The sequence below is a fragment of the Leucoraja erinacea genome, chromosome 25, assembly GCF_028641065.1.
Source record: "Leucoraja erinacea ecotype New England chromosome 25, Leri_hhj_1, whole genome shotgun sequence".
NCBI classification, from domain to species: Eukaryota; Metazoa; Chordata; class Chondrichthyes; order Rajiformes; family Rajidae; genus Leucoraja; species Leucoraja erinaceus.
This window is the reverse complement of record NC_073401.1, coordinates 9,037,884-9,060,244: the sequence shown is the minus strand read 5'-3', so window position 1 is coordinate 9,060,244 and position 22,361 is coordinate 9,037,884. Positions and strand designations below refer to the sequence as shown.

At 43.8% G+C, this 22,361-nt stretch overlaps 2 protein-coding genes across 3 annotated transcripts in view; both read left to right on the top strand.

Annotated features, from left to right (window-relative positions):
* nipsnap1 (nipsnap homolog 1 (C. elegans)) overlaps positions 1 to 15,783 on the top strand; it is a 47,074-nt gene extending 31,291 nt beyond the window's left edge. Inside the window, exons 8-10 of the mRNA XM_055655635.1 lie at positions 7,132 to 7,226; positions 9,849 to 9,932; positions 14,635 to 15,783. Coding sequence (XP_055511610.1) covers positions 7,132 to 7,226; positions 9,849 to 9,932; positions 14,635 to 14,699 — 244 coding nt within the window. The 3' untranslated portion in view covers positions 14,700 to 15,783. The remainder of the gene's footprint in view (positions 1 to 7,131; positions 7,227 to 9,848; positions 9,933 to 14,634) is intronic.
* Positions 15,784 to 17,627: 1,844 nt separating this feature from the next.
* cfap73 (cilia and flagella associated protein 73) overlaps positions 17,628 to 22,361 on the top strand; it is a 33,372-nt gene continuing 28,638 nt past the window's right edge. The window contains exon 1 of one of the 2 annotated variants that reach the window (XM_055655632.1): positions 17,628 to 17,974. In XM_055655632.1, coding sequence (XP_055511607.1) covers positions 17,922 to 17,974 — 53 coding nt within the window. In that variant the 5' untranslated portion in view covers positions 17,628 to 17,921. Of the gene's footprint in view, positions 17,975 to 19,515; positions 19,644 to 22,361 lie in introns of those variants that run through there. The other variant, XM_055655633.1, reaches the window with a different exon arrangement.

Here is a 22,361-nt window from a genome sequence, read left to right as displayed (position 1 = left end):
AAGGCCTGTACCACTTTCCCTGGCAGCATGTTCGATATATCATGTTACTATCATCTATGTAAAAATGTTGACCCTTTATCCATTCTAAATCCTTTCCCCTCTTACCCTAACCATATGGCCTTTAGTTTTAGACTCCGCTACATTGGAGAAGAGACTGTGGCTATTCACTTTATCCAAGCCCCTCTTTATTTCATATAAGAGCACCCTTCAGCATCCTACACTCAGTATCCAGCCTCTCTTTCTATCTCAAGCCCTTAGACCTGGTAACATTCTTGTCAATCTCTTTTTACACCCATTCCAGTTTAATGACATACTTCCTATTGCACACCTCCAGATTCTGGTACAATTTCTTCCCAGCATTCTCCTGTTCCTATTTTCTTGTATTCTTGAATATTTCAATAGTGTTTCACAAAGAAGTAAAATGTAAAAACCAAGTGGCCCACTACACCTGTCATGAAGATCAGTTGCAGGTTTGAATTCTAGTACAAGATACATCACCGATCTACCAGCAATAAATGGTCTGGCACCTCCTTCATCTGGGTTTCAGGCACTGTAAGGCAGCAACTCTGCAGCGCCACCCAGTTACATTGCTTATGGTTTACTTGCTCCTGCTATAAATGTGGCATCATAATTCTGGATAATATTTGCAATATTGGCTCACGGGATCAGGCTCAATTAGTGTACATACTACAAATTACCTTCAAAGCATATTAATACGTATAATAGAAAAACTGAGACTGAAACTATTGACATCCTAATAGCCTCTTCTGGGAGACCAGTGTAACCCTGTGGATTCATTATCTTGACATATTATGCTTTTTTTTAACCCTGTGGATTAATTATCTTGACATAATTTGGGGGTTTTTTTCGAGATCAAAGCGTATTTTCCCCTGTTGACTGAATAGAAGGGCCATCCCTGTAGTATTCACTTTCTTGACAAAATATTTTTGTTGGTTGAAGATATCGTCTGTCAGCCGGCGACATCGTACATTTTTTGGTCAAGGGACTAAGCGCCACAAGTGGAAGTGGATAAATATTTGATAAGACTTTAGAGATACAGCGCAGAATCAGGCCCTTCGGCCCACCAAGTCCATGCCGACCAGTGATCATCCTGTACACCAACATACATACACAGCCTAGGGACAATTTTACAACTTAGCGAAGCCAATTAACCTACAATTCTATCTGTCTTCAGTGGGAGGAAACCGGAGCACCTAAAGAAAACAGGGAGAACGTAATTGGGGGAAGGGGAGTTGGGAGGAGGGGACGGGAGTGTGTGGGGGGATGGGGAAGGAAGTGCAGACATTGGATATCTAAAATGAAAGCAGCATCAGAGGAGAGACGGGCACATCCCACACAGTTCCTCATGCACTGTCCCTGCAGCCATTCTGATGAAAGAGGTTGGACGTTTTTTTACAGTTGAGAGATACAGTGCGGAAAGAGGACCTTTCGGCCCACCGGGTCCGCGCCGACCAGTGATCCCTGCACATTAACACTATCCTATACCCACTAGGGGCAATTTTTAAATTTACCAATCCAATTAAACTACAAACCTGCGTGTCTTTGGAGTGTGGGAGGAAACCGAAGATCTCGGAGAAAACCCACGGAGTTCACGGGGAGAAGGTACAAACTCCGTACAGACAGCACCCGTAATCAGGATCGAACCTGGGTCTCCGGCGCTGCATTCATTGTAAGGCAGCAACTCTACCGCTGTGCCACCATGCCGCCCCTTAGATATATGAGAGAAGTGCTGGGGCTCAGCATAGCTGGCAGTGAACCGAGCAGTGTAGTTGGAGGTCAGACTTGCCAACTCATTCCTGTCATCCATGTTGTGATGCACAGGTGTGAAGGTCGGGAAGACACTGACCTGCTCATGGCAGTGAGCTGATGTAGTCAGTGTGTTGGTGGTAAAAGGTACTCTGTTATTTCTGACCTTGCTCTGCTGCAATGCTGTTGTAACTGAGTACACAGGCTGGGAGATTAATTTATTTGCTGAACAGAGGGATAAATCCCATGGCTTTTATTTGGAACGGGCCTGTGAGCCCATGTATTGCAAGGTAGCACATTCCCTGTACCTGGAGACTATTGGAACGTGAGGAAGGTGGAGGGTGAGAGGCAGCTGAGCTATGTGAGGCAGAGCACAGGCCCCTGCCACAATCGTGCTAACCTTCACTGAATGCAGCAGCCGCAATTGGGCTTTGCCCAAGTTCCTGGAGCCTGTTGCCAAAATGTTCAGGAACTAAAGCCCTGAAGTCTCCATGTCGCTTAACCTGCTTTTCATGAAAACTGGCCCAGAGCCCAGCCAATCCTGGCACTTGTATAATTGCAGGAATGCAGGACTTGTATAATTGCAAGACTGTATAAAAAAAAGAGGCGTGCCGCTTGTGGGCTTCAGGTGGGGATAGGGTGCTGGGTACGCATGGTCTTTCTGCTATTAAACGCTTTGTTTCCTGCAAGCGCTTAACACTGGATGTTAGCTGGACCTTCACAGTGCACTTTGACACGGCTGCCACCAAACCAGCTTTATATAAAGATAGACATCAACAGCTGGTTGCTCTGCATTCTGAAGTGCGGTGCCCACACGATGTGTCACACATTCCTTCTCTCCAGAGATCCTGCCTGTGGCGCTGAGTTACTCCAGCTTTTTGTGTCTATCTGCATTCTTTTCATTTGGGTGTGATGCATCTGCAATCCATTTCGCAGTGGGTGCCAGCTTATTAGAAACAGGCACTCAGTCAGCATGTTTAGAAAATCCACTCTATATTGCCCAATATCACGGCCACACCCAGATTAAATTCTTTACAGCTATAATCAAACGGAACTCCTGTTTTTTTACTTCCAAGTCTCATGCTAAATGCTGTTGTCCTTGTTAAATGAGACATATATTTGGCGAGTCAGGCAGCATCTGCGGAGGGAATGGACAGGCAGCGTTTCAGACATCTGACTCAAAACGGCGGCACCTGTCCATTTCCTCCACAGATGCTGCCTGACCCACTGAGTCCCTCCAGCACTGTGTTTTGCTCAAAATTCCAGTATCTCTTGTGTCTCCAAATGAGACGCATCTTGTTTTACATTGTGTACTTAGACCCAATTGGTTAAGAACCATCTGAAGAAGGGTCTCGATCTGAAACATCACCTATTCCTTCTCTCTAGAGATGTTGCCTGTCCCGCTGAGTTACTCCAGCATTTTGTGCCTATCTTTGGTTAATAACCTCGTTGACTTTGAGTGTTCAATCTGTGAATAGTCTATCACTCATAATTTACAAGTTCCAGGCTTTTAAAATAATTCAATTATATAAATATTTTCACAGTGTTATTCAGTTTTAGACCTCTTAATCGCACAAGCCTTTTTCAATCCATTTAAAATTTTCTATAAAATATTTGAATTTGTTTTCGACAAAAGACTTGTGTTTCCTGGTATTGCTGCCTAAGCGAATTCCTCACTCAGATCAGCTAAGCTGCCAACTTGTGGCATCACTGCTGAATATCCAGATGCCTCATATACAGCATTAGAGTGCAGGTCACATCAGAAGAGAAAAAATCCATGCTGTAGCGACTACTTACTCTTTGTAGCCAAGTTCCTTTGAGATCGGTAGTAAGCATTCAGCAGAATGTGAAGTCCATAAATTGTTAAAGAACAAACTTTACTTGTTTTGTTTTCTCCTGGTACACTATAGCATGCACACTGGTGTTTTTAGTCGTTTTATGATATTTGTTTTAGTGGATTTTTTTTTGTTAGTTTAGAAACTGATGAGAAAATCTATCTGAAATCAATTCACATGAGAAATGGCTTTGGTTTAATCATAAGCACCTAATAGACTTTTGTCTTTGTTCTTTCTGACTCTTTTAGTTGCAAAAGCACAGCATTAATCATAAGCCTCATCAATCCGTGTTAAACATTGACTTGTAATTAGGGCAACCTTTGGTATTTCTTTCCACGTAAAAATCGCCCATGTTAAGGAGCTTTTTCTTGTATCTTTTTGTCGATTATGTACTTGTGTGACCTCAGAAGAATGATTTACTGAAATAGATAGTTGCTGTACTGCACCTTAGATGATTTAACAGGATCAACTTGCATCTACCTAATTACTCTAACTTAACATAATAAAATATTAAAGAGCATGGGAATAATTAGAAAATAGCTAAATCATATGCTAAGGAAATGAATTGTCGGTTAGCTCAGGGGGTCAGGCAGCATTTGTGGAGGACATGGATAGGTGACGTTTTGGGTCAGGGCTCTTCTTCAGACTGATTGTAGTATGGGGGAGAAAGCTGGAAAAGAAGTGGGTGGGAGGCATGGAAGGTGGGTAGAGATGGGGGGGGAGGGGAGGTTGGGGGGGGGCGCGGTTGATTTGTAGATAGGTAGAGTAAGTGACAAAGACTAGAGATGAAAAGGAGACCAGAGGATGTCAGATTAGAAGACAAAAGGAATGAAATGTAAAGCCAGAGGAAGGGATATAGGTGGAAGAGGGTTGGAGGGGGGGGAGGGATAGTGGGAGAAATAAGTGTACATCAGGGTGAAAGGGCACAGGGAAGAGGGGGAAAGGAGGGTGTTACTTAAAATTTGAGCAGTGACATTTGTTGGTTCCCACATAACAGTTTAGGTGCACAAGGATTGGGATGATAGCTAAGCTGAAGTTGATGTGAGAGAGATTTCATGCAACAGACTTTGGGATGAGCAGGTTTAACACAAGGTAGAAGTTGGGTTGTTAGTAACAAACAACATTTTGAACAAACTGCAGCTATCGGTGAAAAAGGTGGGTTTACGATAGGGCAGACTGAGGTGGCGAAATTAGAGTGAAAATATCTCTACTCCCTAAGCAATCATTTATTTAGGTGTGGGGCTAATAGATAGATGGAAGGTAGATTAGTGCCAGAGTGGTACATGAGTGTGTTTGATTTCGCTTGATTAGAAGCAGTGTAAGAATGCATGCAGGAGGGCAGCCTACCCAGGAGCAGTAGGGAGCCTTATTTAAATAGCTGATGGAGATATCCTCAGTATCATGGGCATTCTTGTGGCATGCAGCATTGTTAAAGATGAACTCTCATATCCTACTGTGACGAGCTTCTGATTGTTTATCTGCTCTGCCACGTCCTGAAGGAAGGTCTCAACTCACATTGTCACCTATCCATATCTTCCACAGATGTTGCCTGATCCACTGTTACTCCAGCACTTTGTGTTTTGCTCAAGATTCCCGCATCTGCAGTTCCTTGTGCCTCTACCACATTCTCTGCCCCTCAAGTTGTGCAAGGTCACATCAGGGAGTGGTAGCACGTTGGTGGAGTTGCTGCCTTCAGCCCCTGTCCCACTTAGGAGACCTAAACAGCAACCTCTGGTGACCTTGCCCGCCATCCAAGGTTTCCATGTGGTCACCGGAGGTTTTGGTCACTCTCCCTAATGGTCGAAAGTGGTTTCCGCGTGGTCGAGGCTTCATCTAGGTTGCTGCTATTTCTTCATCATGTTTAAAGCCGGCCTCGACTAAAAATAGGTTGACGTTTTAAAAATCGATAGTTGTTTAGTCACAGGTCTAGTCGAAGCCGGTTTTCTTCATAGTCGAGGAAGGTTTTCAACATATGCTTGGGAGGTGGTAGGAGGTTGCAGGTCACCTCGACCTTGATTTTTTTTTGGGTGGCGGGCAAGGTCACCAGAGGTTGCTGTTTAGGTCTCCTAAGTGGGACAGGGGCTTTACAGTGCCAGAGACCCGGGTTTGACCGTGACTCCTCTGTATGGAGTTTGCAGGCCCTCCCCGTGATCGCGTGGGTTTTCTCCGGGTGCCCCCACACTCCATACACATACATGTTTGTAGGCTAATTGGCTTCGGTAAAAATGGAAAATTGTCCATAGTGTGTGTAGGGGATCACTGGTTGGCGTGGACTTGGTGGGCCAAGGCCTGTTTCCCCGCTGCATCTCTAAACTAAAGTAAACATCTCACCTTAGCTGGTGAAACCCTCAGTGCTACTGTTAATGTTTCTGGATTTAAAAAAACAAGTTTTCTTGTAAGGTGCAAAGATGTCCAAATCTCTGAATTTCCTGAATTGGGTCTAAAACTGCTGCAGATGCTGGAAATCTAAAATTAACCACAAAATATTGAAAGTACTCGGGTCAGGCTGCATTAGTGGGAAGTGAAACCAAGCTAACAATTCAGGGTGAAGATGTGTGGAAATGATTGTAAACAAAAAAAACTCATCTTATATTTTTGTTCATGGTATGATTCAGCACCAATCAATACTCATTTCACCCCTGCCACCGCACAGGAGCCTGAAAACTGTAATGTCCAGGTTCAGGAACAGTTTCTTCCCTACAGCCATCAGACTATTAAACACTACAACCTCCATTAAGCTCTGAACAACAGAGACTATTATTGTAGGTAGACAAAAATGCTGGAGAAACTCAGCGGATGACAATAACATAGACTATTATTGTTATCATTGCACTATTATTGTTGTTTCTTTTTCTATGTGCACGTGTGTGTGTATATATATATATTTATATATACACATACATGTGTGACAATAGACATAGACAATAGACAATAGGTGCAGGAGTAGGCCATTCGGCCCTTCGAGCCAGCACCACCATTCACTGTGATCATAGCTGATCATCCGCAATCAGTTCCTGCCTTCTCCCCATATCCCCTGCATCCGCTATTTTTAAGAGCCCTATCTAGCTCTCTCCTGAAAGCATCCAGAGAACCTGCCTCCACTGAGGCAGATAATTCTACAAACTCACCACTCTCTGTGCGAAAAAGTGTTTCCTCGTCTCCGTTCTAAATAGCTTACTCCTTTTTCTTAAACTGTGGTCCCTGGTTCTGGACTCCCCCAACATCGGGAACATGTTTCCTGCCTCTAGCGTGCCCAAGCCCCTAACAATCTTATATGTTTCAATGAGATTCCCTCTCATCGTTCTAAACTCCAGAGTGTACAAGCCCAGCTGCTCCATTCTCTCATTTAGTATATTATTTACAATGTACCATGTTTACATATACTATTGTGCTGCTGCAAGTAAGAATGTCATTGCTCTATTTGGGACATGTGACAATAAAACACTCTTGGCTCTTGGCTCTTGAGGCCAAGACAAAGGTTTATGGAACTTTGATTTTACAATAACTGTCAACCTTTGATTGTGCTCAGGGCTCGAGCCATTCGGTTTCGCCAGGAAAACAGTGAAGCTGTTGGTGGGTTCTTTTCACTGGTTGGTGAACTCTATGTAGTGCATCACATTTGGGGTAAGTTAAATTAAGTCTTTCACATTTATCTTTAGGAGCTTGGATTATATTTTCAGTTGGTCTCTCAACCTACACATTGAGACATATTGGATTAGCTGATGACAGTCACAAAATGCTGGAGTAACAGCAGGACAGGCAGCATCTCTGGCTAGAAGGAACGGGTGCTGTTTTGGTTCGAGACTTGGTTCGGGCTAGTCTGAAGGAGGGTGTCGACCTGAAACGTCACCCATTCCTTCAATCCAGAGATGCTGCCTGTACCGCTGAGTTACTCCAGCATTTTGTGTCTATCTTCGGCGTAAACCAGCATGTGCAGTTCCTTTCTACGCATATCCCGCTGAGTCCAGCATTTTGTGTCTACCTTCCAATTAATTGATATGGGCGTAGTTGGCAACATTTCAACTGACTTTAGAATGTAGGACATACCACAAAGGAACAGCCCGTGGGCCCATGATGGCTGGGCCAAACATGATAACAAGTTAATCTTCTCTGCCTGCATGTTATCTACCTCCCTCCATTCCCCACAGATCCATGTTGCCCGTCTAAACTCCTTTATAAATGCCACTATTGTTAATGTGGATATCTTAGATAATTCCTCACATTAACTGCCTGAGGTTAAATTACCACATGGTTTGGTTTGGTGATGAAATGTATTCCTTGCATTTTGCTGGAACATTGTGGTAAGTGAGCAGAATGATGCAACAAGGGGAACGTTCTGAAAAAGATAGCTTTAGAGATTGTGCAGGCACTTTCAAGAATCACTAGAGACAGGAGTGGGCCCAGAGGACTGGGAAAATGCAAACGTTACTCTGCTGTTCAAGAAGGGAGCAAAAGGGGAAACTATAGGCCGGTTAGCCTGACTTCAATTGTTTGTAAGACTTTCGAGTGCGTTTTTAAGGACGTGGCTTCTTAGAAGCACATGATAATATAGGTCAAAGTCGGCATGGTAATGTTAAAGGGAGATCTTGCCTGACAAATCTGTTGGATTTTTTTTGAGGAAGTAAATAGCAGGACAGACAAAGAAGAGTTGGTGGATGTTGTTTACCTGGATTTTCAAAATGTTGATAAGGTGCCACATGTGAGATGGCTAAACAAGGTGAGAGTCCACAATGTCAGAGGGAAGATACTAGCATGGATAGAAGGTTGACTGAATGGCAGAAAACAAAGAGCGGAAATAAAGGGGGCTTTTTCTGGTTGGCTGCCAGTGACTAGCGGTGTTCCGCAGGGTTGGGGCCGCTAATCTTCATGTTGTATAGCAATGATTTTCAAGAGGGAATTGAAGGCTTTGTGGCTACGTTTGCAGATGATACATTGTTGACGGGGCAGGTAGTGTAGAGAAACCAGATACTCTGCAGAAGGACCTGGGCAGGTTGTGAGAGTGGGTTAAGATGGAAGACAGCTTTGCAAAGTGTGCAGTCATGCACTTTGATAGTAGGAATAAAGGTGCCGACTATTTTCTAAATGGGGAAAGGATTCAGAAATCGGAGGGGCAAAGGGACTTGGGAGTGCTGATACAGGATTTCCAGGTTAGTTTCCAAGTTGAATCCAAGTAAAGAAGGCAAATGCAATGTTAGCATTTATATTGAGAGGACTAGAATATAAAAACAGGAATGTAATGCTGAGGCTTCAATAAGACACTGGTCAGACCCATTTGGAGTATTGTGAGCAGTTTTGGGCCCCATATCCGAGAGTGCTGGCGGTGGAGAGGTCCAGAGGAGGTTTCCGCGAATGATCCCTGCGATGATTGGGTTAAGGTATGATGAGCATTTTACGGCAATTGGCCTTTACTCGCTGGAGTTTAGAATGATGAGGGGCGATCTCATTGAAACCTACCAAATATTGAAAGGCCTGGACAGAGTGTATGTGGACAGGATGCTTCCACTAGTGGGAGACTCTAGGACCTGAAGGCACCGCCTCAGAATAAAAGGACCTTTAGAAAGGAAATGAGAAGGAATGTCTTTAGTCAGAGGGTGGTGAATGTGGATTTTACTCCCGCAAACATCTGTAGAGACCAAGTCATTAGGTATTTTTAAAGCAGAGATTGACAGGTTATTAATTAGTACAGATGTTTTGGGGAGAAGGCAGGAGAAGGGATTGAGAGGAAAAGATAGATCAGCCATGATTGAATGGCAGGGTAGACTTGATGGGTCGAATGACCTAATTCTGCTCCTATGGCTATGAACCACACCAATGCATATACTGTCATTGAAACCAAATTGTTTTGCCCCTTTCCCCACGTCTTCCAATCTCTCCTTTCAAGTTCTCGTCCAATTCCCCTTGGAAAGGAAATACAAGAGATTGGAGTAATGGAGGCACAAGTAATGCAGGGTCTCCTGGAACTTCAACAGTTCCTTTCCCCACCCGGGGTGCTGCTTGACTTGCTGACTTCCTCCAGCAGTTCCTGTTTTGCTCCTTTTTGATTTCAACATTTCCTATGGCGATAATAAAACGTTGCTATATTTTATTAATGGATTTATAAAATCCATTTATATCGTTCCATCACCCGCTCATGCATCCGATTGAAGCTAATGGTCCTTATTTAGTTATGCAAAACCTTTAAAGTTGATGCGAACATTGAACAAATGGTGCTTATTTTCATTATCCCATGTTGTTGATCAATCTCAGCTTACAAAGATCTTGAGTCCAGGCATGAAACAAGGAATGCAGCTTGGCAGAAGGCCGGATGGGATGAATGTGTCTATTATACAGGTAACCTTCAGCCTTTTGACTATCTTTAGACTTTAGAGATACAGACTGGGAACAGTCCCTTTGGCCCATCGAGTCAGCGCAGACGACTAGCAGGTCTGGCAGAATCTATGGGAGGTGGGGGGGAATGGACAGGCGGCATTCCCTTCTTCATCCTGACTAGCAACATCACCAGTCCATTCCCTCCACAGATATTGCCTGACCTACTGAGGTCCTCCAGCACTTTGTGTTTTTTTCCCTCTTGATTCCAGCTTCTGCAGTTCCTTTGGTCTCCATTTATAAAGAGTTGGCTAGTGTCCCAGGGACAAGGAATGAATAACATGCCTAGATCACCAAATCCTACTGTTGCCCGAAGTATACAGTGGCTTGCAAAAGTATTCATACCCCTTGAACTTTTCCACATTTTGTCACGTTCCAACCACAAACGTAAATGTATTTTATTGGGATTTTATGTGATAGACCAACACAAAGTGGCGCATAATTGTGAAGTGGAAGGAAAATGATACATGGTTTTCAAATTTTTTTACAAATAAAAAACTGAAAAGTGTGGCATGCAAAAGTATTCAGCCCCCTTTACTCTGATACCCCTAAATAAAATCCAGTGCAACCAATTGCCTTCAGAAGTCACCTAATTAGTAAATAGAGTCCACTTGTGTGTAATCTAATCTCAGTATAAATACAGCTGTTCTGTGAAGGCCTCAGAGGTTTGTTGGAGAACATTAGTGAACAAACAGCATCATGAAGCCCAAGGAACACACCAGACAGGTCGGAGATAAAGTTGTGGAGAAGCTTAAAGCAGGGTTAGGTTATAAAAAAATATCCCAAGCTTTGAACATCTCATAGAGCACTGTTCAATCCATCATCCGAAAATGGAAAGAGTATGGCACAACTGCAAACCTACCAAGACATGGCCGTCCACCTAAACTGACAGGCCGGGCAAGGAGAGCATTGGTCAGAGAAGCAGCCAAGAGGCCCATGGTAACTCTGGAGGAGCTGCAGAGATCCACAGCTCAGGTGGGAGAATCTGTCCACAGGACAACTATTAGTCCTGCACTCCACAAATCGGGCCTTTATGGAAGAGTGGCAAGAAGAAAGCCATTGTTGATAAAAAAGCCCCGTTTGCAGTTTGCCACAAGCCATGCGGGGGACACAGCAAACATGTGGAGGAAGGTGCTCTGGTCAGATGAGACCAAAATTGAAGTTTTTGGCCTAAATGCAAAACGTTATGTGTGGCGGAAAACTAACACTGCACATCACCCTGAACACACCATCCCCACTGTGAAACATGGTGGTGGCAGCATCATGCTGTGGGGATGCTTTTCTTCAGCAGGGACAGGGAAGCTGGTCAGAGTTGATGGGAAGATGGATGGAGCCAAATACAGGGCAATCTTGGAAGAAAACCTGTTAGAGTCTGCAAAATACTTGAGACTGGGGCGTTAGGTTCACCTTCCAGCAGGACAACGACCCTAAACATACAGCCAGAGCTACAATGGAATGGTTTAGATCAAAGCATATTCATGTGTTAGAATGGCCCAGTCAAAGTCCAGACCTAAATCCAATTGAGAATCTCTGGCAAGACTTGAAAATTGCTGTTCACAGACTCTCTCCATCCAATCTGACTGAGCTTGAGCTATTTTGCAAAGAAGAATGGGCAAACATTTCAGTCTCTAGATGTGCAAAGCTGGTAGAGACATACCCCAAAAGACTTGCAGCTGTAATTGCAGCGAAAGGTGGTTCTACAAAGTATTGACTCGGGGCTGAATACTTTTGCATGCCACACTTTTCAGTTTTTTATTTGTAAAACAATTTGAAAACCATGTATCATTTTCCTTCCACTTCACAATTATACGCCACTTTGTGTTGGTCTATCACATAAAATCCCAATAAAATACATTTACGTTTGTGGTTGTAACGTGACAAAATGTGGAAAAGTTCAAGGGGTATGAATACTTTTGCAAGCCACTGTACTTGCCTAGAAATTAAAAAAAAACACCTGCATTGGTGGGTATAGACAGACAGACACAAAAAGCTGGAGTAACTCAGCCGGTACGACAGCATCTCTGAAGAAGGGGTCGCGACTCAAAACATCACCTATTCTTTTTCTCCCGAGATGCTGTCTGACCCACTGAGTTACTCCAGCCTTTTGTGTCTGTCGTCGGTTTAAACGAGCATCTGCAGTTCCTTCCAATGCACTGGTGTGTAAATCATTAACTGCAGTGACAATAATAGCCATTCAAAATGAGCCCATCCAATCCCCGCATATGAAGTCACTGCTCATTAATCCAGGGAGTTTTACTTAATTTTTCCTCCTAGGACAACCCTTTCATCCAAATAATGCATCCAGTGAACTAATGTTGCACTGACCTCAAAGCAAATATATCCTTCCTTGTGTGTCCTCATCTTTCATCCCTCTGCCTCCACAATCAGTAGATCATCTTCCAAAGTTTCTGCTCTCTTCTTCCGATCCCACCACCATGGGCATCTTCGTCTCCCCTTCCCTTTAAGCCATTCTGGAGGACTTGTTCATTCTGACCCCTCAACCCCCCACCACCCCGCTCTTCCATCTTCATCGACCATTCAGCTCCTCTCAGAACTTTCCTGTGCAATTGTGGGAGATGGAACACCATCCTCCTCCTCCTCCTCCTCCCACCATACAAGGACCCAAATAGTCCTCCCAATTTGTTGCGTTGCACTCAGTGAATTCTGGAGAATACAAATGCAGATCGGGTGGTGGCTTTGTAGAATGCTTCCTCTTATTTCCCAGAGGTGGCCCTGAGCTACTGCTCACTACTGGTGTCACTTTGAATCTCCATCCCACTCCCTCTCTGCCTTCAGTCTCCTACATAGCTTCAACCGTGCCCAGCATAAAACGAAGGAACAGCACACAGAGACATAGAGACAGAGGCACAGAGACGGAGGCACAGAGACGGAGGCACAGAGACGGAAGCGCAGAGACAGAGGCGCAGAGACGGAGGCACAAGTCAGAGGCACAGAGACGGAGGAACAGAGACGGAGGCAGAGGCACAGAGGCACTGAGAGAGAGACATAGTGACATAGACCCAGAGAGAGACACAGAGTGAAATAGAGAGATATTTAGAGAGAGAGGCAGAGGCAGAGAGGGAGAGAGAGGCCATAGAAAGACTTAAATTAGAAGACTTTAAATTTGAAGTGCTGGCAGACAAATGCCAAATTTAAGGCTAAAACTTATAGCTTTGGCTAAAGTTTTGATCACTTCTAATTATTTTATTTAATTCCTTAACTTTCTAAAGATATTGCCTCTGAAAATCCTTCGCACATTTCCAAAATGCATTCCAGCGACGTTTGAAAAAAAAAAAAAGGCATAATTGAAAGCGGAGCAAGAATGAAACAATTTCTTTGTCTCTCAGCACCCAACTGGAAATTCAACCTCTAATTATCACTGGAGAAACTCTTTACATTAAACACCCCAAGTAACATCAAGAATATTGGCAATATCTACATTTTGTCTCCTCCCCATCTTGAACCGAAAAACCACTGTTCTTATTTACTTCTAAATGACATGTTTTAATGACTTTGTTTCCCCCTATATAGCAGTAGGGAGCTGCTAGAACGTATAAATCAATAGAGTAGTACTGTAGAATTGGCAGTGTGCTGGAAACCCAGTAAGTTGTTATTAAGTGCTAAGGTCTCTAGAAAATTAAACTTGAGCTGTCCATGACATCAAAACCTATTTAGAGTAATATTCATAGACTCATACAACATGGAAACGGGCCATTTGGCCCAACTCACCCATACAAACCAAAGTGCCCCATCTAATCAAAGGTTTCAAAGGTTTTATATTCACGTACCAATTAAGGTATAGTGACATGCGCATTACCATACAGCCACATGGGAAAAAAGCACCTAAACTACATAAAAGTTGACATAAACATCCACCACAGTGGATTCCCCACATTCCTCACTGTGATGGAAGACAAAAAAGTCCAATCTTCTTCCTGTTTATTTCTCCCGTGGTCGGGGCAGTAGAACCGTCCGTCGGGGCGATCAAAGCTCCCACAGCCGGCGGTCGAAGCTCCCGCGGCTTGGAGTTCCCAAAGTCAGACTCTGACCAGAGACCGCGAGGTCCATGATGTTAAGTCTGCAAGCACCCACGGTTGGAGCTCCGAGGTCAATTCCTGGCAAAGGGATCGCAGGCTCCGTGATGGTAAGTCCACAGGCACCCTCGGTGGAGCTCTCAAAAGTCGGTCTGCAGCAAAGGCCGCCAACTCCTCGATGTTAGGCCGCAGTGCGGACGGAGATACGATTCAGAAAAAAAATCGCATCTCCGTCGAGGTAAGAGATTAGAAAAAGTTTCCCCAACCCCCACACCCCCCACATAAAACAAGCTAAAGAACAGTAAAAACATACATTTAACACATACTATTAAAACACAAAGAAGGAAAGGACAGACTGCTGGCGACGCAGCCATTGCTGATGCTACTCAGTGGACGTCCCATTTTCCTGCATTGCCCCATATCCCTCTAAACCTTTCTTATGATATCTAATTTTGTTTCACCTGCTTAGCTACAAGGTCCAAATAGTTTCTCAACTGGCTCAATCTGGTACTTTTGTTTTATTAAACTGCCCAGATTTCACCAAGATATACTAGGTGGCAAAGAATAAATGGTGTATTGATATTTATGTGATGTGAAAAAGATAATTGTACTCTTTTTCTCAATTATTACAGTTCCATTGATCCGGAACATGGAATCGAGGATTATGATTCCACTAAAGGTCTCCACCTTACAATGATGATGGATTATTTTACTTGGGTGCTGAGTTTCCACTTGGATATAAAGACTGCACAGAGTCAATGTAGTCATCAGTGATTCCTCAAATCTTAGTCATCAATAAATATGTAACCATTCTTGTGGAGAGATTGACGTTTACCGGATATATAGTAGCAGGCTGCACTTTAACCAAATCACAGAATTTACATGTGGAAAATCCTATCTGTTCCCAATGGGTGATCAACCCCAGGACAAGGATTATAGAGTACCCGATTAATTACATCCCATTTAAGAAAGCTCCATTAACTGTAATGTTGGATAAATTCCACTTTTTCTAATGTTCTGATGTATGTATCAATTTTCAGGTGTTTATATTGGCACTGAGATAAACTACTTCCGAATTAAATTGCTGACATTATTTGTTGTTAAAATTAACTAAATTAGCCCATTTGTCTATCTCTAGGGACAGTGCATCTTGTAGAAAACCACTGGTGCTTTTCTCATTTCTTTCTAAATTCTAGTAACATTTCACAACAAATGAACAAGTGAACAGCATGTTCACTTCACAGGAACCTTTCTATTAAAAATTCTGAAATCATGTGGGTAATTTTGGAATACACGATACTTTATAAAGTGGCATCAGTCATTCACAACATTATTCCTCTTAGCTCTCCCTAATTCCTTGATACGTTCACTTTTTTAATGGATATTTTATACAAATTCACCTTCCGATTAGATAGGATGATTAATGTTCAATGATTCCAGGTGTTGACATCGGAAAGCCAAACTACTGAAAATTAAGGCACACAAATTGGCTGATGTTTGGTGACACTTGGTTCTGCAATAAGTCAAGGAGCATTTTTTAAATTCTAATTGAAGCTGCTTATGTGACTGATGCTATTCTTTGAGTGATTTTTTTTTTAATGTGATGGGGACATGGTTTTAATGCATCAGTTATTGAGCGAATCTTGAATTATTTCAAAATCTGTTTACAGTTGAAGTTTTAACTGTGCTGTTAATTTTTTTGTGATTAATGTTTGTGATGTATTTTTAAAAATGTACAAATTTTAATTATGTAACTAATTAAAAGTATACATTTTGAGGTATATTGTAAGCGTAATTATTCAGTGCATTTAATGAAGAGATCATTTTATTAGGAGATGACAACATATAAAATGCTGCTTTTTTATCGTGAACGTCCTTATTCTTTAATAGAGTAGGAAATGTAATCACGTAGTATACTGATAACCGAGGGTACAAAATATGCATCTCATCCTCAGAGTCCTGAACTGCAATGCTTCAGTAAGTATATTTATATGTTTGACTTTGTTTTTACTTTACAAAATTAAGATATCCAATCCCAACAAACCTGTTCTGCTATTTATACACATGTATGTCATCACAACTTATCAGCATTCCCCGTTCCTTCAAGTCTACCCTTAAATTGCCCTTTAATGTATCCTTTCTTTACCACAATGAGTTCTGTGCTCTCACTGCAAGAACATAAGAAATAGAAGCAGGCCATTCAGTCCCTTGTGCCTGCTCTGCTCTTCAATAAGACAGACTGATATTTTCCATCTGCGCCACTTTCTTGTAATAACCGCACAATCCCCCGATTCACTTAAAATCCCAAAATGTATTTACCTCTGTCTTGAATAGTCTCAGTGACAGTCTCCACAGCCCTCTCTTGAGTAACAAGTTGTAAAAGTTCTTTACCACCCTTCTTACCTACATCCTGAATGACCAATCCTTTACTTTAACCATGTGGTACCTGAAGTCTAGATGTCCCAGTCAGGAAAACCATCATCTCTGTCAAGCCCTGTAAGAATATTGTTCATTTTAATGGGATCATATCCGATTATTCTAATCTCCAAAATCTATAAGGCTAATCCACCTCTAATAAGATAAACTACTCCATCCCATGAATCAATCATGTCAACCTCTATACGTCCTTTGTTAGTCATGGACACAATTTTCCGTGTGTCTGACGCAGGATTTGAGAAAGATGTCTCTACTTTCGTTCTCCAATCCTCCTGCAAAAAAGATCAGCAGATGGTTTGTCTTCCAACTTGCATGTTGTTCATGAGTGTCAACTTTAAGTGATACGAGGATATCAAGGTCCTTCAGAACACCAATATCTTTCAACTCTCATTACTTAAACAAAATACTTCACCTGGCTTATTTGCCAAAGATGATGACTTCACACTCTTTCACATTATTTCCCACCTGATTATATCTGTGCCGTTCTCTTAAACTATCTACACTCCCTAAAGCCTCCCTTCCTGCTCCTCACAGCCCACAATGCCTTCCTGCTTTGTATCATCAGCATTCTTGATGAATTGGAATTGATCTCATCATGAAAGTCATAGAGATAGAGGAAGAACAGCCTGAACCCAACATATTCGAAGATAGACACAAAATGCTGGACAGGCAGCCTCCCTGGAGAGAAAGAATGGGTGACGTTTTGGGTCGAGACCCTTCTTCAGACTGATATTAAAACATATTCTATGCATGTATCCTGTTTATGGGTGACGTTTTGGGTCGAGACCCTTCTTCAGACTGATATTAAAACATATTCTCTGCATGTATCCTGTTTAACCATTTCCTAATTTCAAAACATTCCTATCAAGTAAACGTTATTTGACGGGGGGGAAACTCCTTCATAACTGTAGATGGTCCATGACATTAGAAGGGTCTCGACCCGAAACGTCACCTACTCCTTCGGCGGGCCAGCTGAGGAGTTTTGGTCCGGCACCCCATCCAACTCATGAACTGATGATCGGCCATGAGAAGGAGGGGTGGTGGTGTGGGCAGCAAGTGTGATGCCGACCGACCGGGCTGCCGACCGACCGACCGACGGGGCGCTGCTGCTGCTGCTGCTGCACTCCATGGGTTGCACCACGTCGGGACAGGTGAGGTGAGGTGAGGTGAGGTGAGGTGGGGTGAGGTGAGGCGGGGTTCCAACCCGACAGTCCCCTCGACCCGAGTAGTGAGCAGTCAAATACGGGACAAGGCGCCAAACCAATTTCGCCCAATATACGGCATGTCCCGGCCGATACGGGACAGTTAGCAACCCGAGGCAGCGCCTTTGTCCCGAGGCGGGTCATGTTGCCCAAGTAACGAGGCGCCGTCCCCACGGCAACCCGTGCCGGGCTGAAACACACCCAAGCGCCGGCATCTGGGCCCCGAGTTCCGATCGCAGCCGCCGCGTTCCGCTCAGGGTCTGCAAAACCACAAAGAAACGATGGACGAGTTTGAAGACCAATATCGGACCATCTACCATGAAAAACCCCCGATGTAAGTCAAACGTCTGTGTAACCTTACAAGAATTCTCTGCAATAATCTGCTGCTCTGGATTAAATTAATTAATTTCTGTTCGTAGGGTTTTGGTCATTTCGGATTTACAAAGTTATGTAACTATTATTTAACGCTGAAGTTTATATGGGTTGCAAGGCTATGAAAATATTGCCGGTAGGTGTGTGCTGCTGCAAGTACGAAAAATGAAGGGTTTCGACCCGAAACGTTGCCTATTTCCTTCGTTCCATAAATGCTGCCCAAAGATTCTAGAATCTTTGATGCTGCCTCACTCGCTGAGTTTCTCCAGCATTTTTGTCTACCTACGAATTTTTATAATTCAGTTTCGGGACATATGACAGGAAGAACACTCTCGACTCCTGAAGATTACACTTTCCAAATGATAAGGCGAGGTTTGTGGAATTTAAACCATCAAGGGTGGACTTCTTTCACCTCTGCTGTGTGGCAACTTCATGACTTGGGAGCCTTTGTCGACACTACTAGGGGCTCAATGCAAAGGTTAGAACCAGCTCCAAAAGTTAATTCTATTCGATACTAATTTATTTTTTGCATTTTACTTGGCTGTGGCAGCCGTGGGTTTATAGGAATAAAGAAGGGAGCTGAAAATTAGTGTGGGGCACCAGTGTTGAGAAACGGAGTGTGTGGCACGGTGGCGCAGAGGTAGAGTTGCTGCCTCGCAGCGCCAGAGACCCGGGTTCGATCCTGACCCGGGTCCTGTCTGTACAGTTTGTAAGTTCTCCCAGTGACTGCGTGGGTTTTCTCCGTGTTTGTAGAAGCCATACAGGTTTGTGGGCTACAGTGTGGAAACAGGCCCTTTGACCCAACTTGCACACACCGGACAACATGTCCCACCTACACTAGTCCCACCAGTCAGCATTTGGTCCATCCAAACCATGGTATAATTGTAGTTTTTCCTAATATGTGTAAGATAGTGATAGTGTGCAAGGGATCGGCTGTTTCCGTGCTGTATTTCTAAACTAAATTAAAATTTAAACTTAAGATAGACACAAAATGCTGGAGTAAAACTCAGCAGGTCAGGCAGCATCTCTGGGGTGAAGGGATGGGTGACTTTTCCTTCTGAAGGGTCTTGACCCTCTCCAGAGATGCTGCCTGTTCTGATGAGTTCCTCCAGCATTTTGTGCCTATCTTCGGTTTAAACCAGCATCTGCAATTCCTTCCAAAATAAAGCTTAAACTTGGTGGGGTGGGGACAGTGGTCAATTGACCAGAGTGGAGTGCTGATTGCTGGTGCAGAACAGGTCACGTAGGTGTGTGCTACACTGTTTAATCAAGTGGCACTAGCACATGATCAAAGCCAAGGGGGCAAATAATCAACAGGCGAACTAAGTCAAAGCAAGTTAATTGTCATATTCACAAGCATTATGAGGTACAGGTTAAATAAGTAATCTTGCTTGCAAACAGCATCGCGTACACACAGAAACAGGCATACACACAAAAATCAAAGTATATACAAATTATACATAACACATAACATTTCTAAAAGAAAGACGAGTCTACAAAAATATGACTTTAGTGCATAAACATAATTAGAAAAGAAAGGAAAACCCAACGTTCTGGAGTAACTCGGCAGGTCAGGCTTCATCTCTGATGAACATGGATAAGAGGCTTTTCAGCTCGAAATACGGCTTCAGGTGATTCTATTAGAGAAACAACATGTTGGTGTTAATAAAAGAGGAGGGCTGTAGTATTGTATTGTCGAGAATGGATTAGGGTTGATTGTGGTAGAAAAGTAGCTATTCCAAAACCTGGTAGTGTGAAACTTAAGGCTTCTGTCCTTCCTGCTTTATGGTAGCAGTGAGGAGAGGGCATGGTCCAGATGGTGGAGATTAGTATACAAACTTAAAGCACAAGGCATTGGGGGTTCAGTATTGATGTGGATAGAGAACTGGCTGGCAAACAGGAAGCAAAGAGTAGGAGTAAACGGGTCCTTTTCACAATGGCAGGCAGTGACTAATGGGGTACCGCAAGGCTCAGTGCTGGGACCCCAGCTATTTACAAAATATATTAATGATCTGGATGAGGGAATTGAAGGCAATATCTCCAAGTTTGCGGATGACACTAAGCTGGGGGGGGCAGTGTTAGCTGTGAGGAGGATGCTAGGAGACTGCAAGGTGACTTGGATAGGCTGGGTGAGTGGGCAAATGTTTGGCAGATGCAGTATAATGTGGATAAATGTGAGGTTATCCATTTTGGTGGCAAAAACGGGAAAGCAGACTATTATCTAAATGGTGGCCGATTGGGAAAAGGGGAGATGCAGCGAGACCTGGGTGTCATGGTACACCAGTCATTGAAGGTAGGCATGCAGGTGCAGCAGGCAGTAAAGAAAGCGAATGGTATGTTAGCTTTCATTGCAAAAGGATTTGAGTATAGGAGCAGGGAGGTTCTACTGCAGTTGTACAGGGTCTTGGTGAGACCACACCTGGAGTATTGCGTACAGTTTTTGGTCTCCAAATCTGAGGGGACATTATTGCCATAGAGGGAGTGCAGAGATGGTTCACCAGACTGATTCCTGGGATGTCAGGACTGTCTTATGAAGAAAGACCGGATAGACTTGGTTTATACTCTATAGAATTTAGGAGATTGAGAGGGGATCTTATAGAAACCTACAAAATTCTTAAGGGGTTGGACAGGCTAGATGCAGGAAGATTGTTCCCGATGTTAGGGAAGTCCAGGACAAGGGGTCACAGCTTAGGATAAGGGGGGGAAATCCTTTATAAACCGAGATGAGAAGAACTTTTTTCACACAGAGAGTGGTGAATCTCTGGAACTCTCTGCCACAGAGGGTAGTTGAGGCCAGTTCATTGGCTATATTTAAGAGGGAGTTAGATGTGGCCCTTGTGGCTAAGGGGATCAGAGGGTATGCAGAGAAGGCAGGTACGGGATACTGAGTTGGATGATCAGCCATGATCATATTGAATGGTGGTGCAGGCTCGAAGGGCCGAATGGCCTACTCCTGCACCTAATTACTATGTTTCTATGTTTCTAGATGCTTCATTATAGATGTCTGTTCACACCACTTCCATGGTATCCCTCCTTCTCATCCACTCCTATACATTAGGGGCAATTTTTACAGAAGACAATTAGCCTATCAACCCACACATCTTTGGAATTTGGGAGGAAACTGGAGCACCTGAGGGGAAACCCACGTGGTCACAGGGCGAAGGTGCAAACACCACATAGACAGCACCCGAGGTCAGGATCGAACCCGGGTCTCTGGCACTGAGGCACCAGCTACCAGTTGTGTCACTGTGCAGCCCCTGTGGGAAGAGAAACTGAGCTTCAGGCTGAAGAACCCCTCATCAGAACTTTTCCCCTCTGCCAGATGCGGCCTGACCTGTTGAGTATTTCCAGTATTTTCTGTTTTTATTGCAGATTCCCAGCATCTCCAGTTATTTTTTACATTTTTGCTTTCTTATAAAGAATGGAAATGTTTAAATTGTAAATACAATCACTTTGTGCTAAGAATTACTGTAGGAAGGTCAGGCAGTGTGTGAGAGAGAGCAAAAGAGTTGACCTTCAGTCTGTGAATGTGGGACATCAACCTGAAATGTTAAATCTTTCCCCCTCCACAGATGCTGCCTGGTCTGAGTATTTCAAGTATTCTGTTTAATTTCACTTTAAATCTGATTCCGTGTGAATTTTAATTGTATTCTTCTCCATGTGAAAAGTGCTTCATTTTTGGAAACTAGGATGACTATAAACAGTTTCCAATGTACTGTAGAACTGTAATTGTTTGAATATATTTGGTTAAGTTCAGAAACGAGTCACGGTTTGACCATTTAATTTTACTGCCATAGATCAATAAATTGACGTGTATCCTGGTGGTATTTACTTTACGGGGCCTGTCCCACGAGCATGCGACTCCATGCAGCAAGCGCGACCTAACGTGGTCGCTTGAGCCGTACGGCCTCGCGGGGCCGGTCCCACTTCGATCGCCGGAGCCGTATGGAGTTGTGCGGAGCTGGTCCCGACATCGCGCGGGGCTCCAAAAAACAGACAGTGTTCAAAAATTCCGCGCGGCAACGGCCTGCCGGCCCGCAGCTGCCTCGATGCCGTACGCACCAACTCGACGGGCATACACAGCATCTTGATGCTGTACGTCACTCGTGAACTTCCCGCGGACTTCGCTCGAACTTCACGTCACTCACTCGACCTAAGTGCGGCTCCCGCTTTTGGTTTGGTCGTGCCCGCCGCATGCAGTCGCATGCTGGTAGGACCGGCCCTGTACGGGGATCACCCGACCTCCGCGCGACCCCCGGTTTGGTCGCGCTTGCCGCATGCAGTCGCATGCTCGTGGGACAGGCTCTATAGAGCCAGAGACCCGGGTTCGATCCTGACCAAGATTGCTG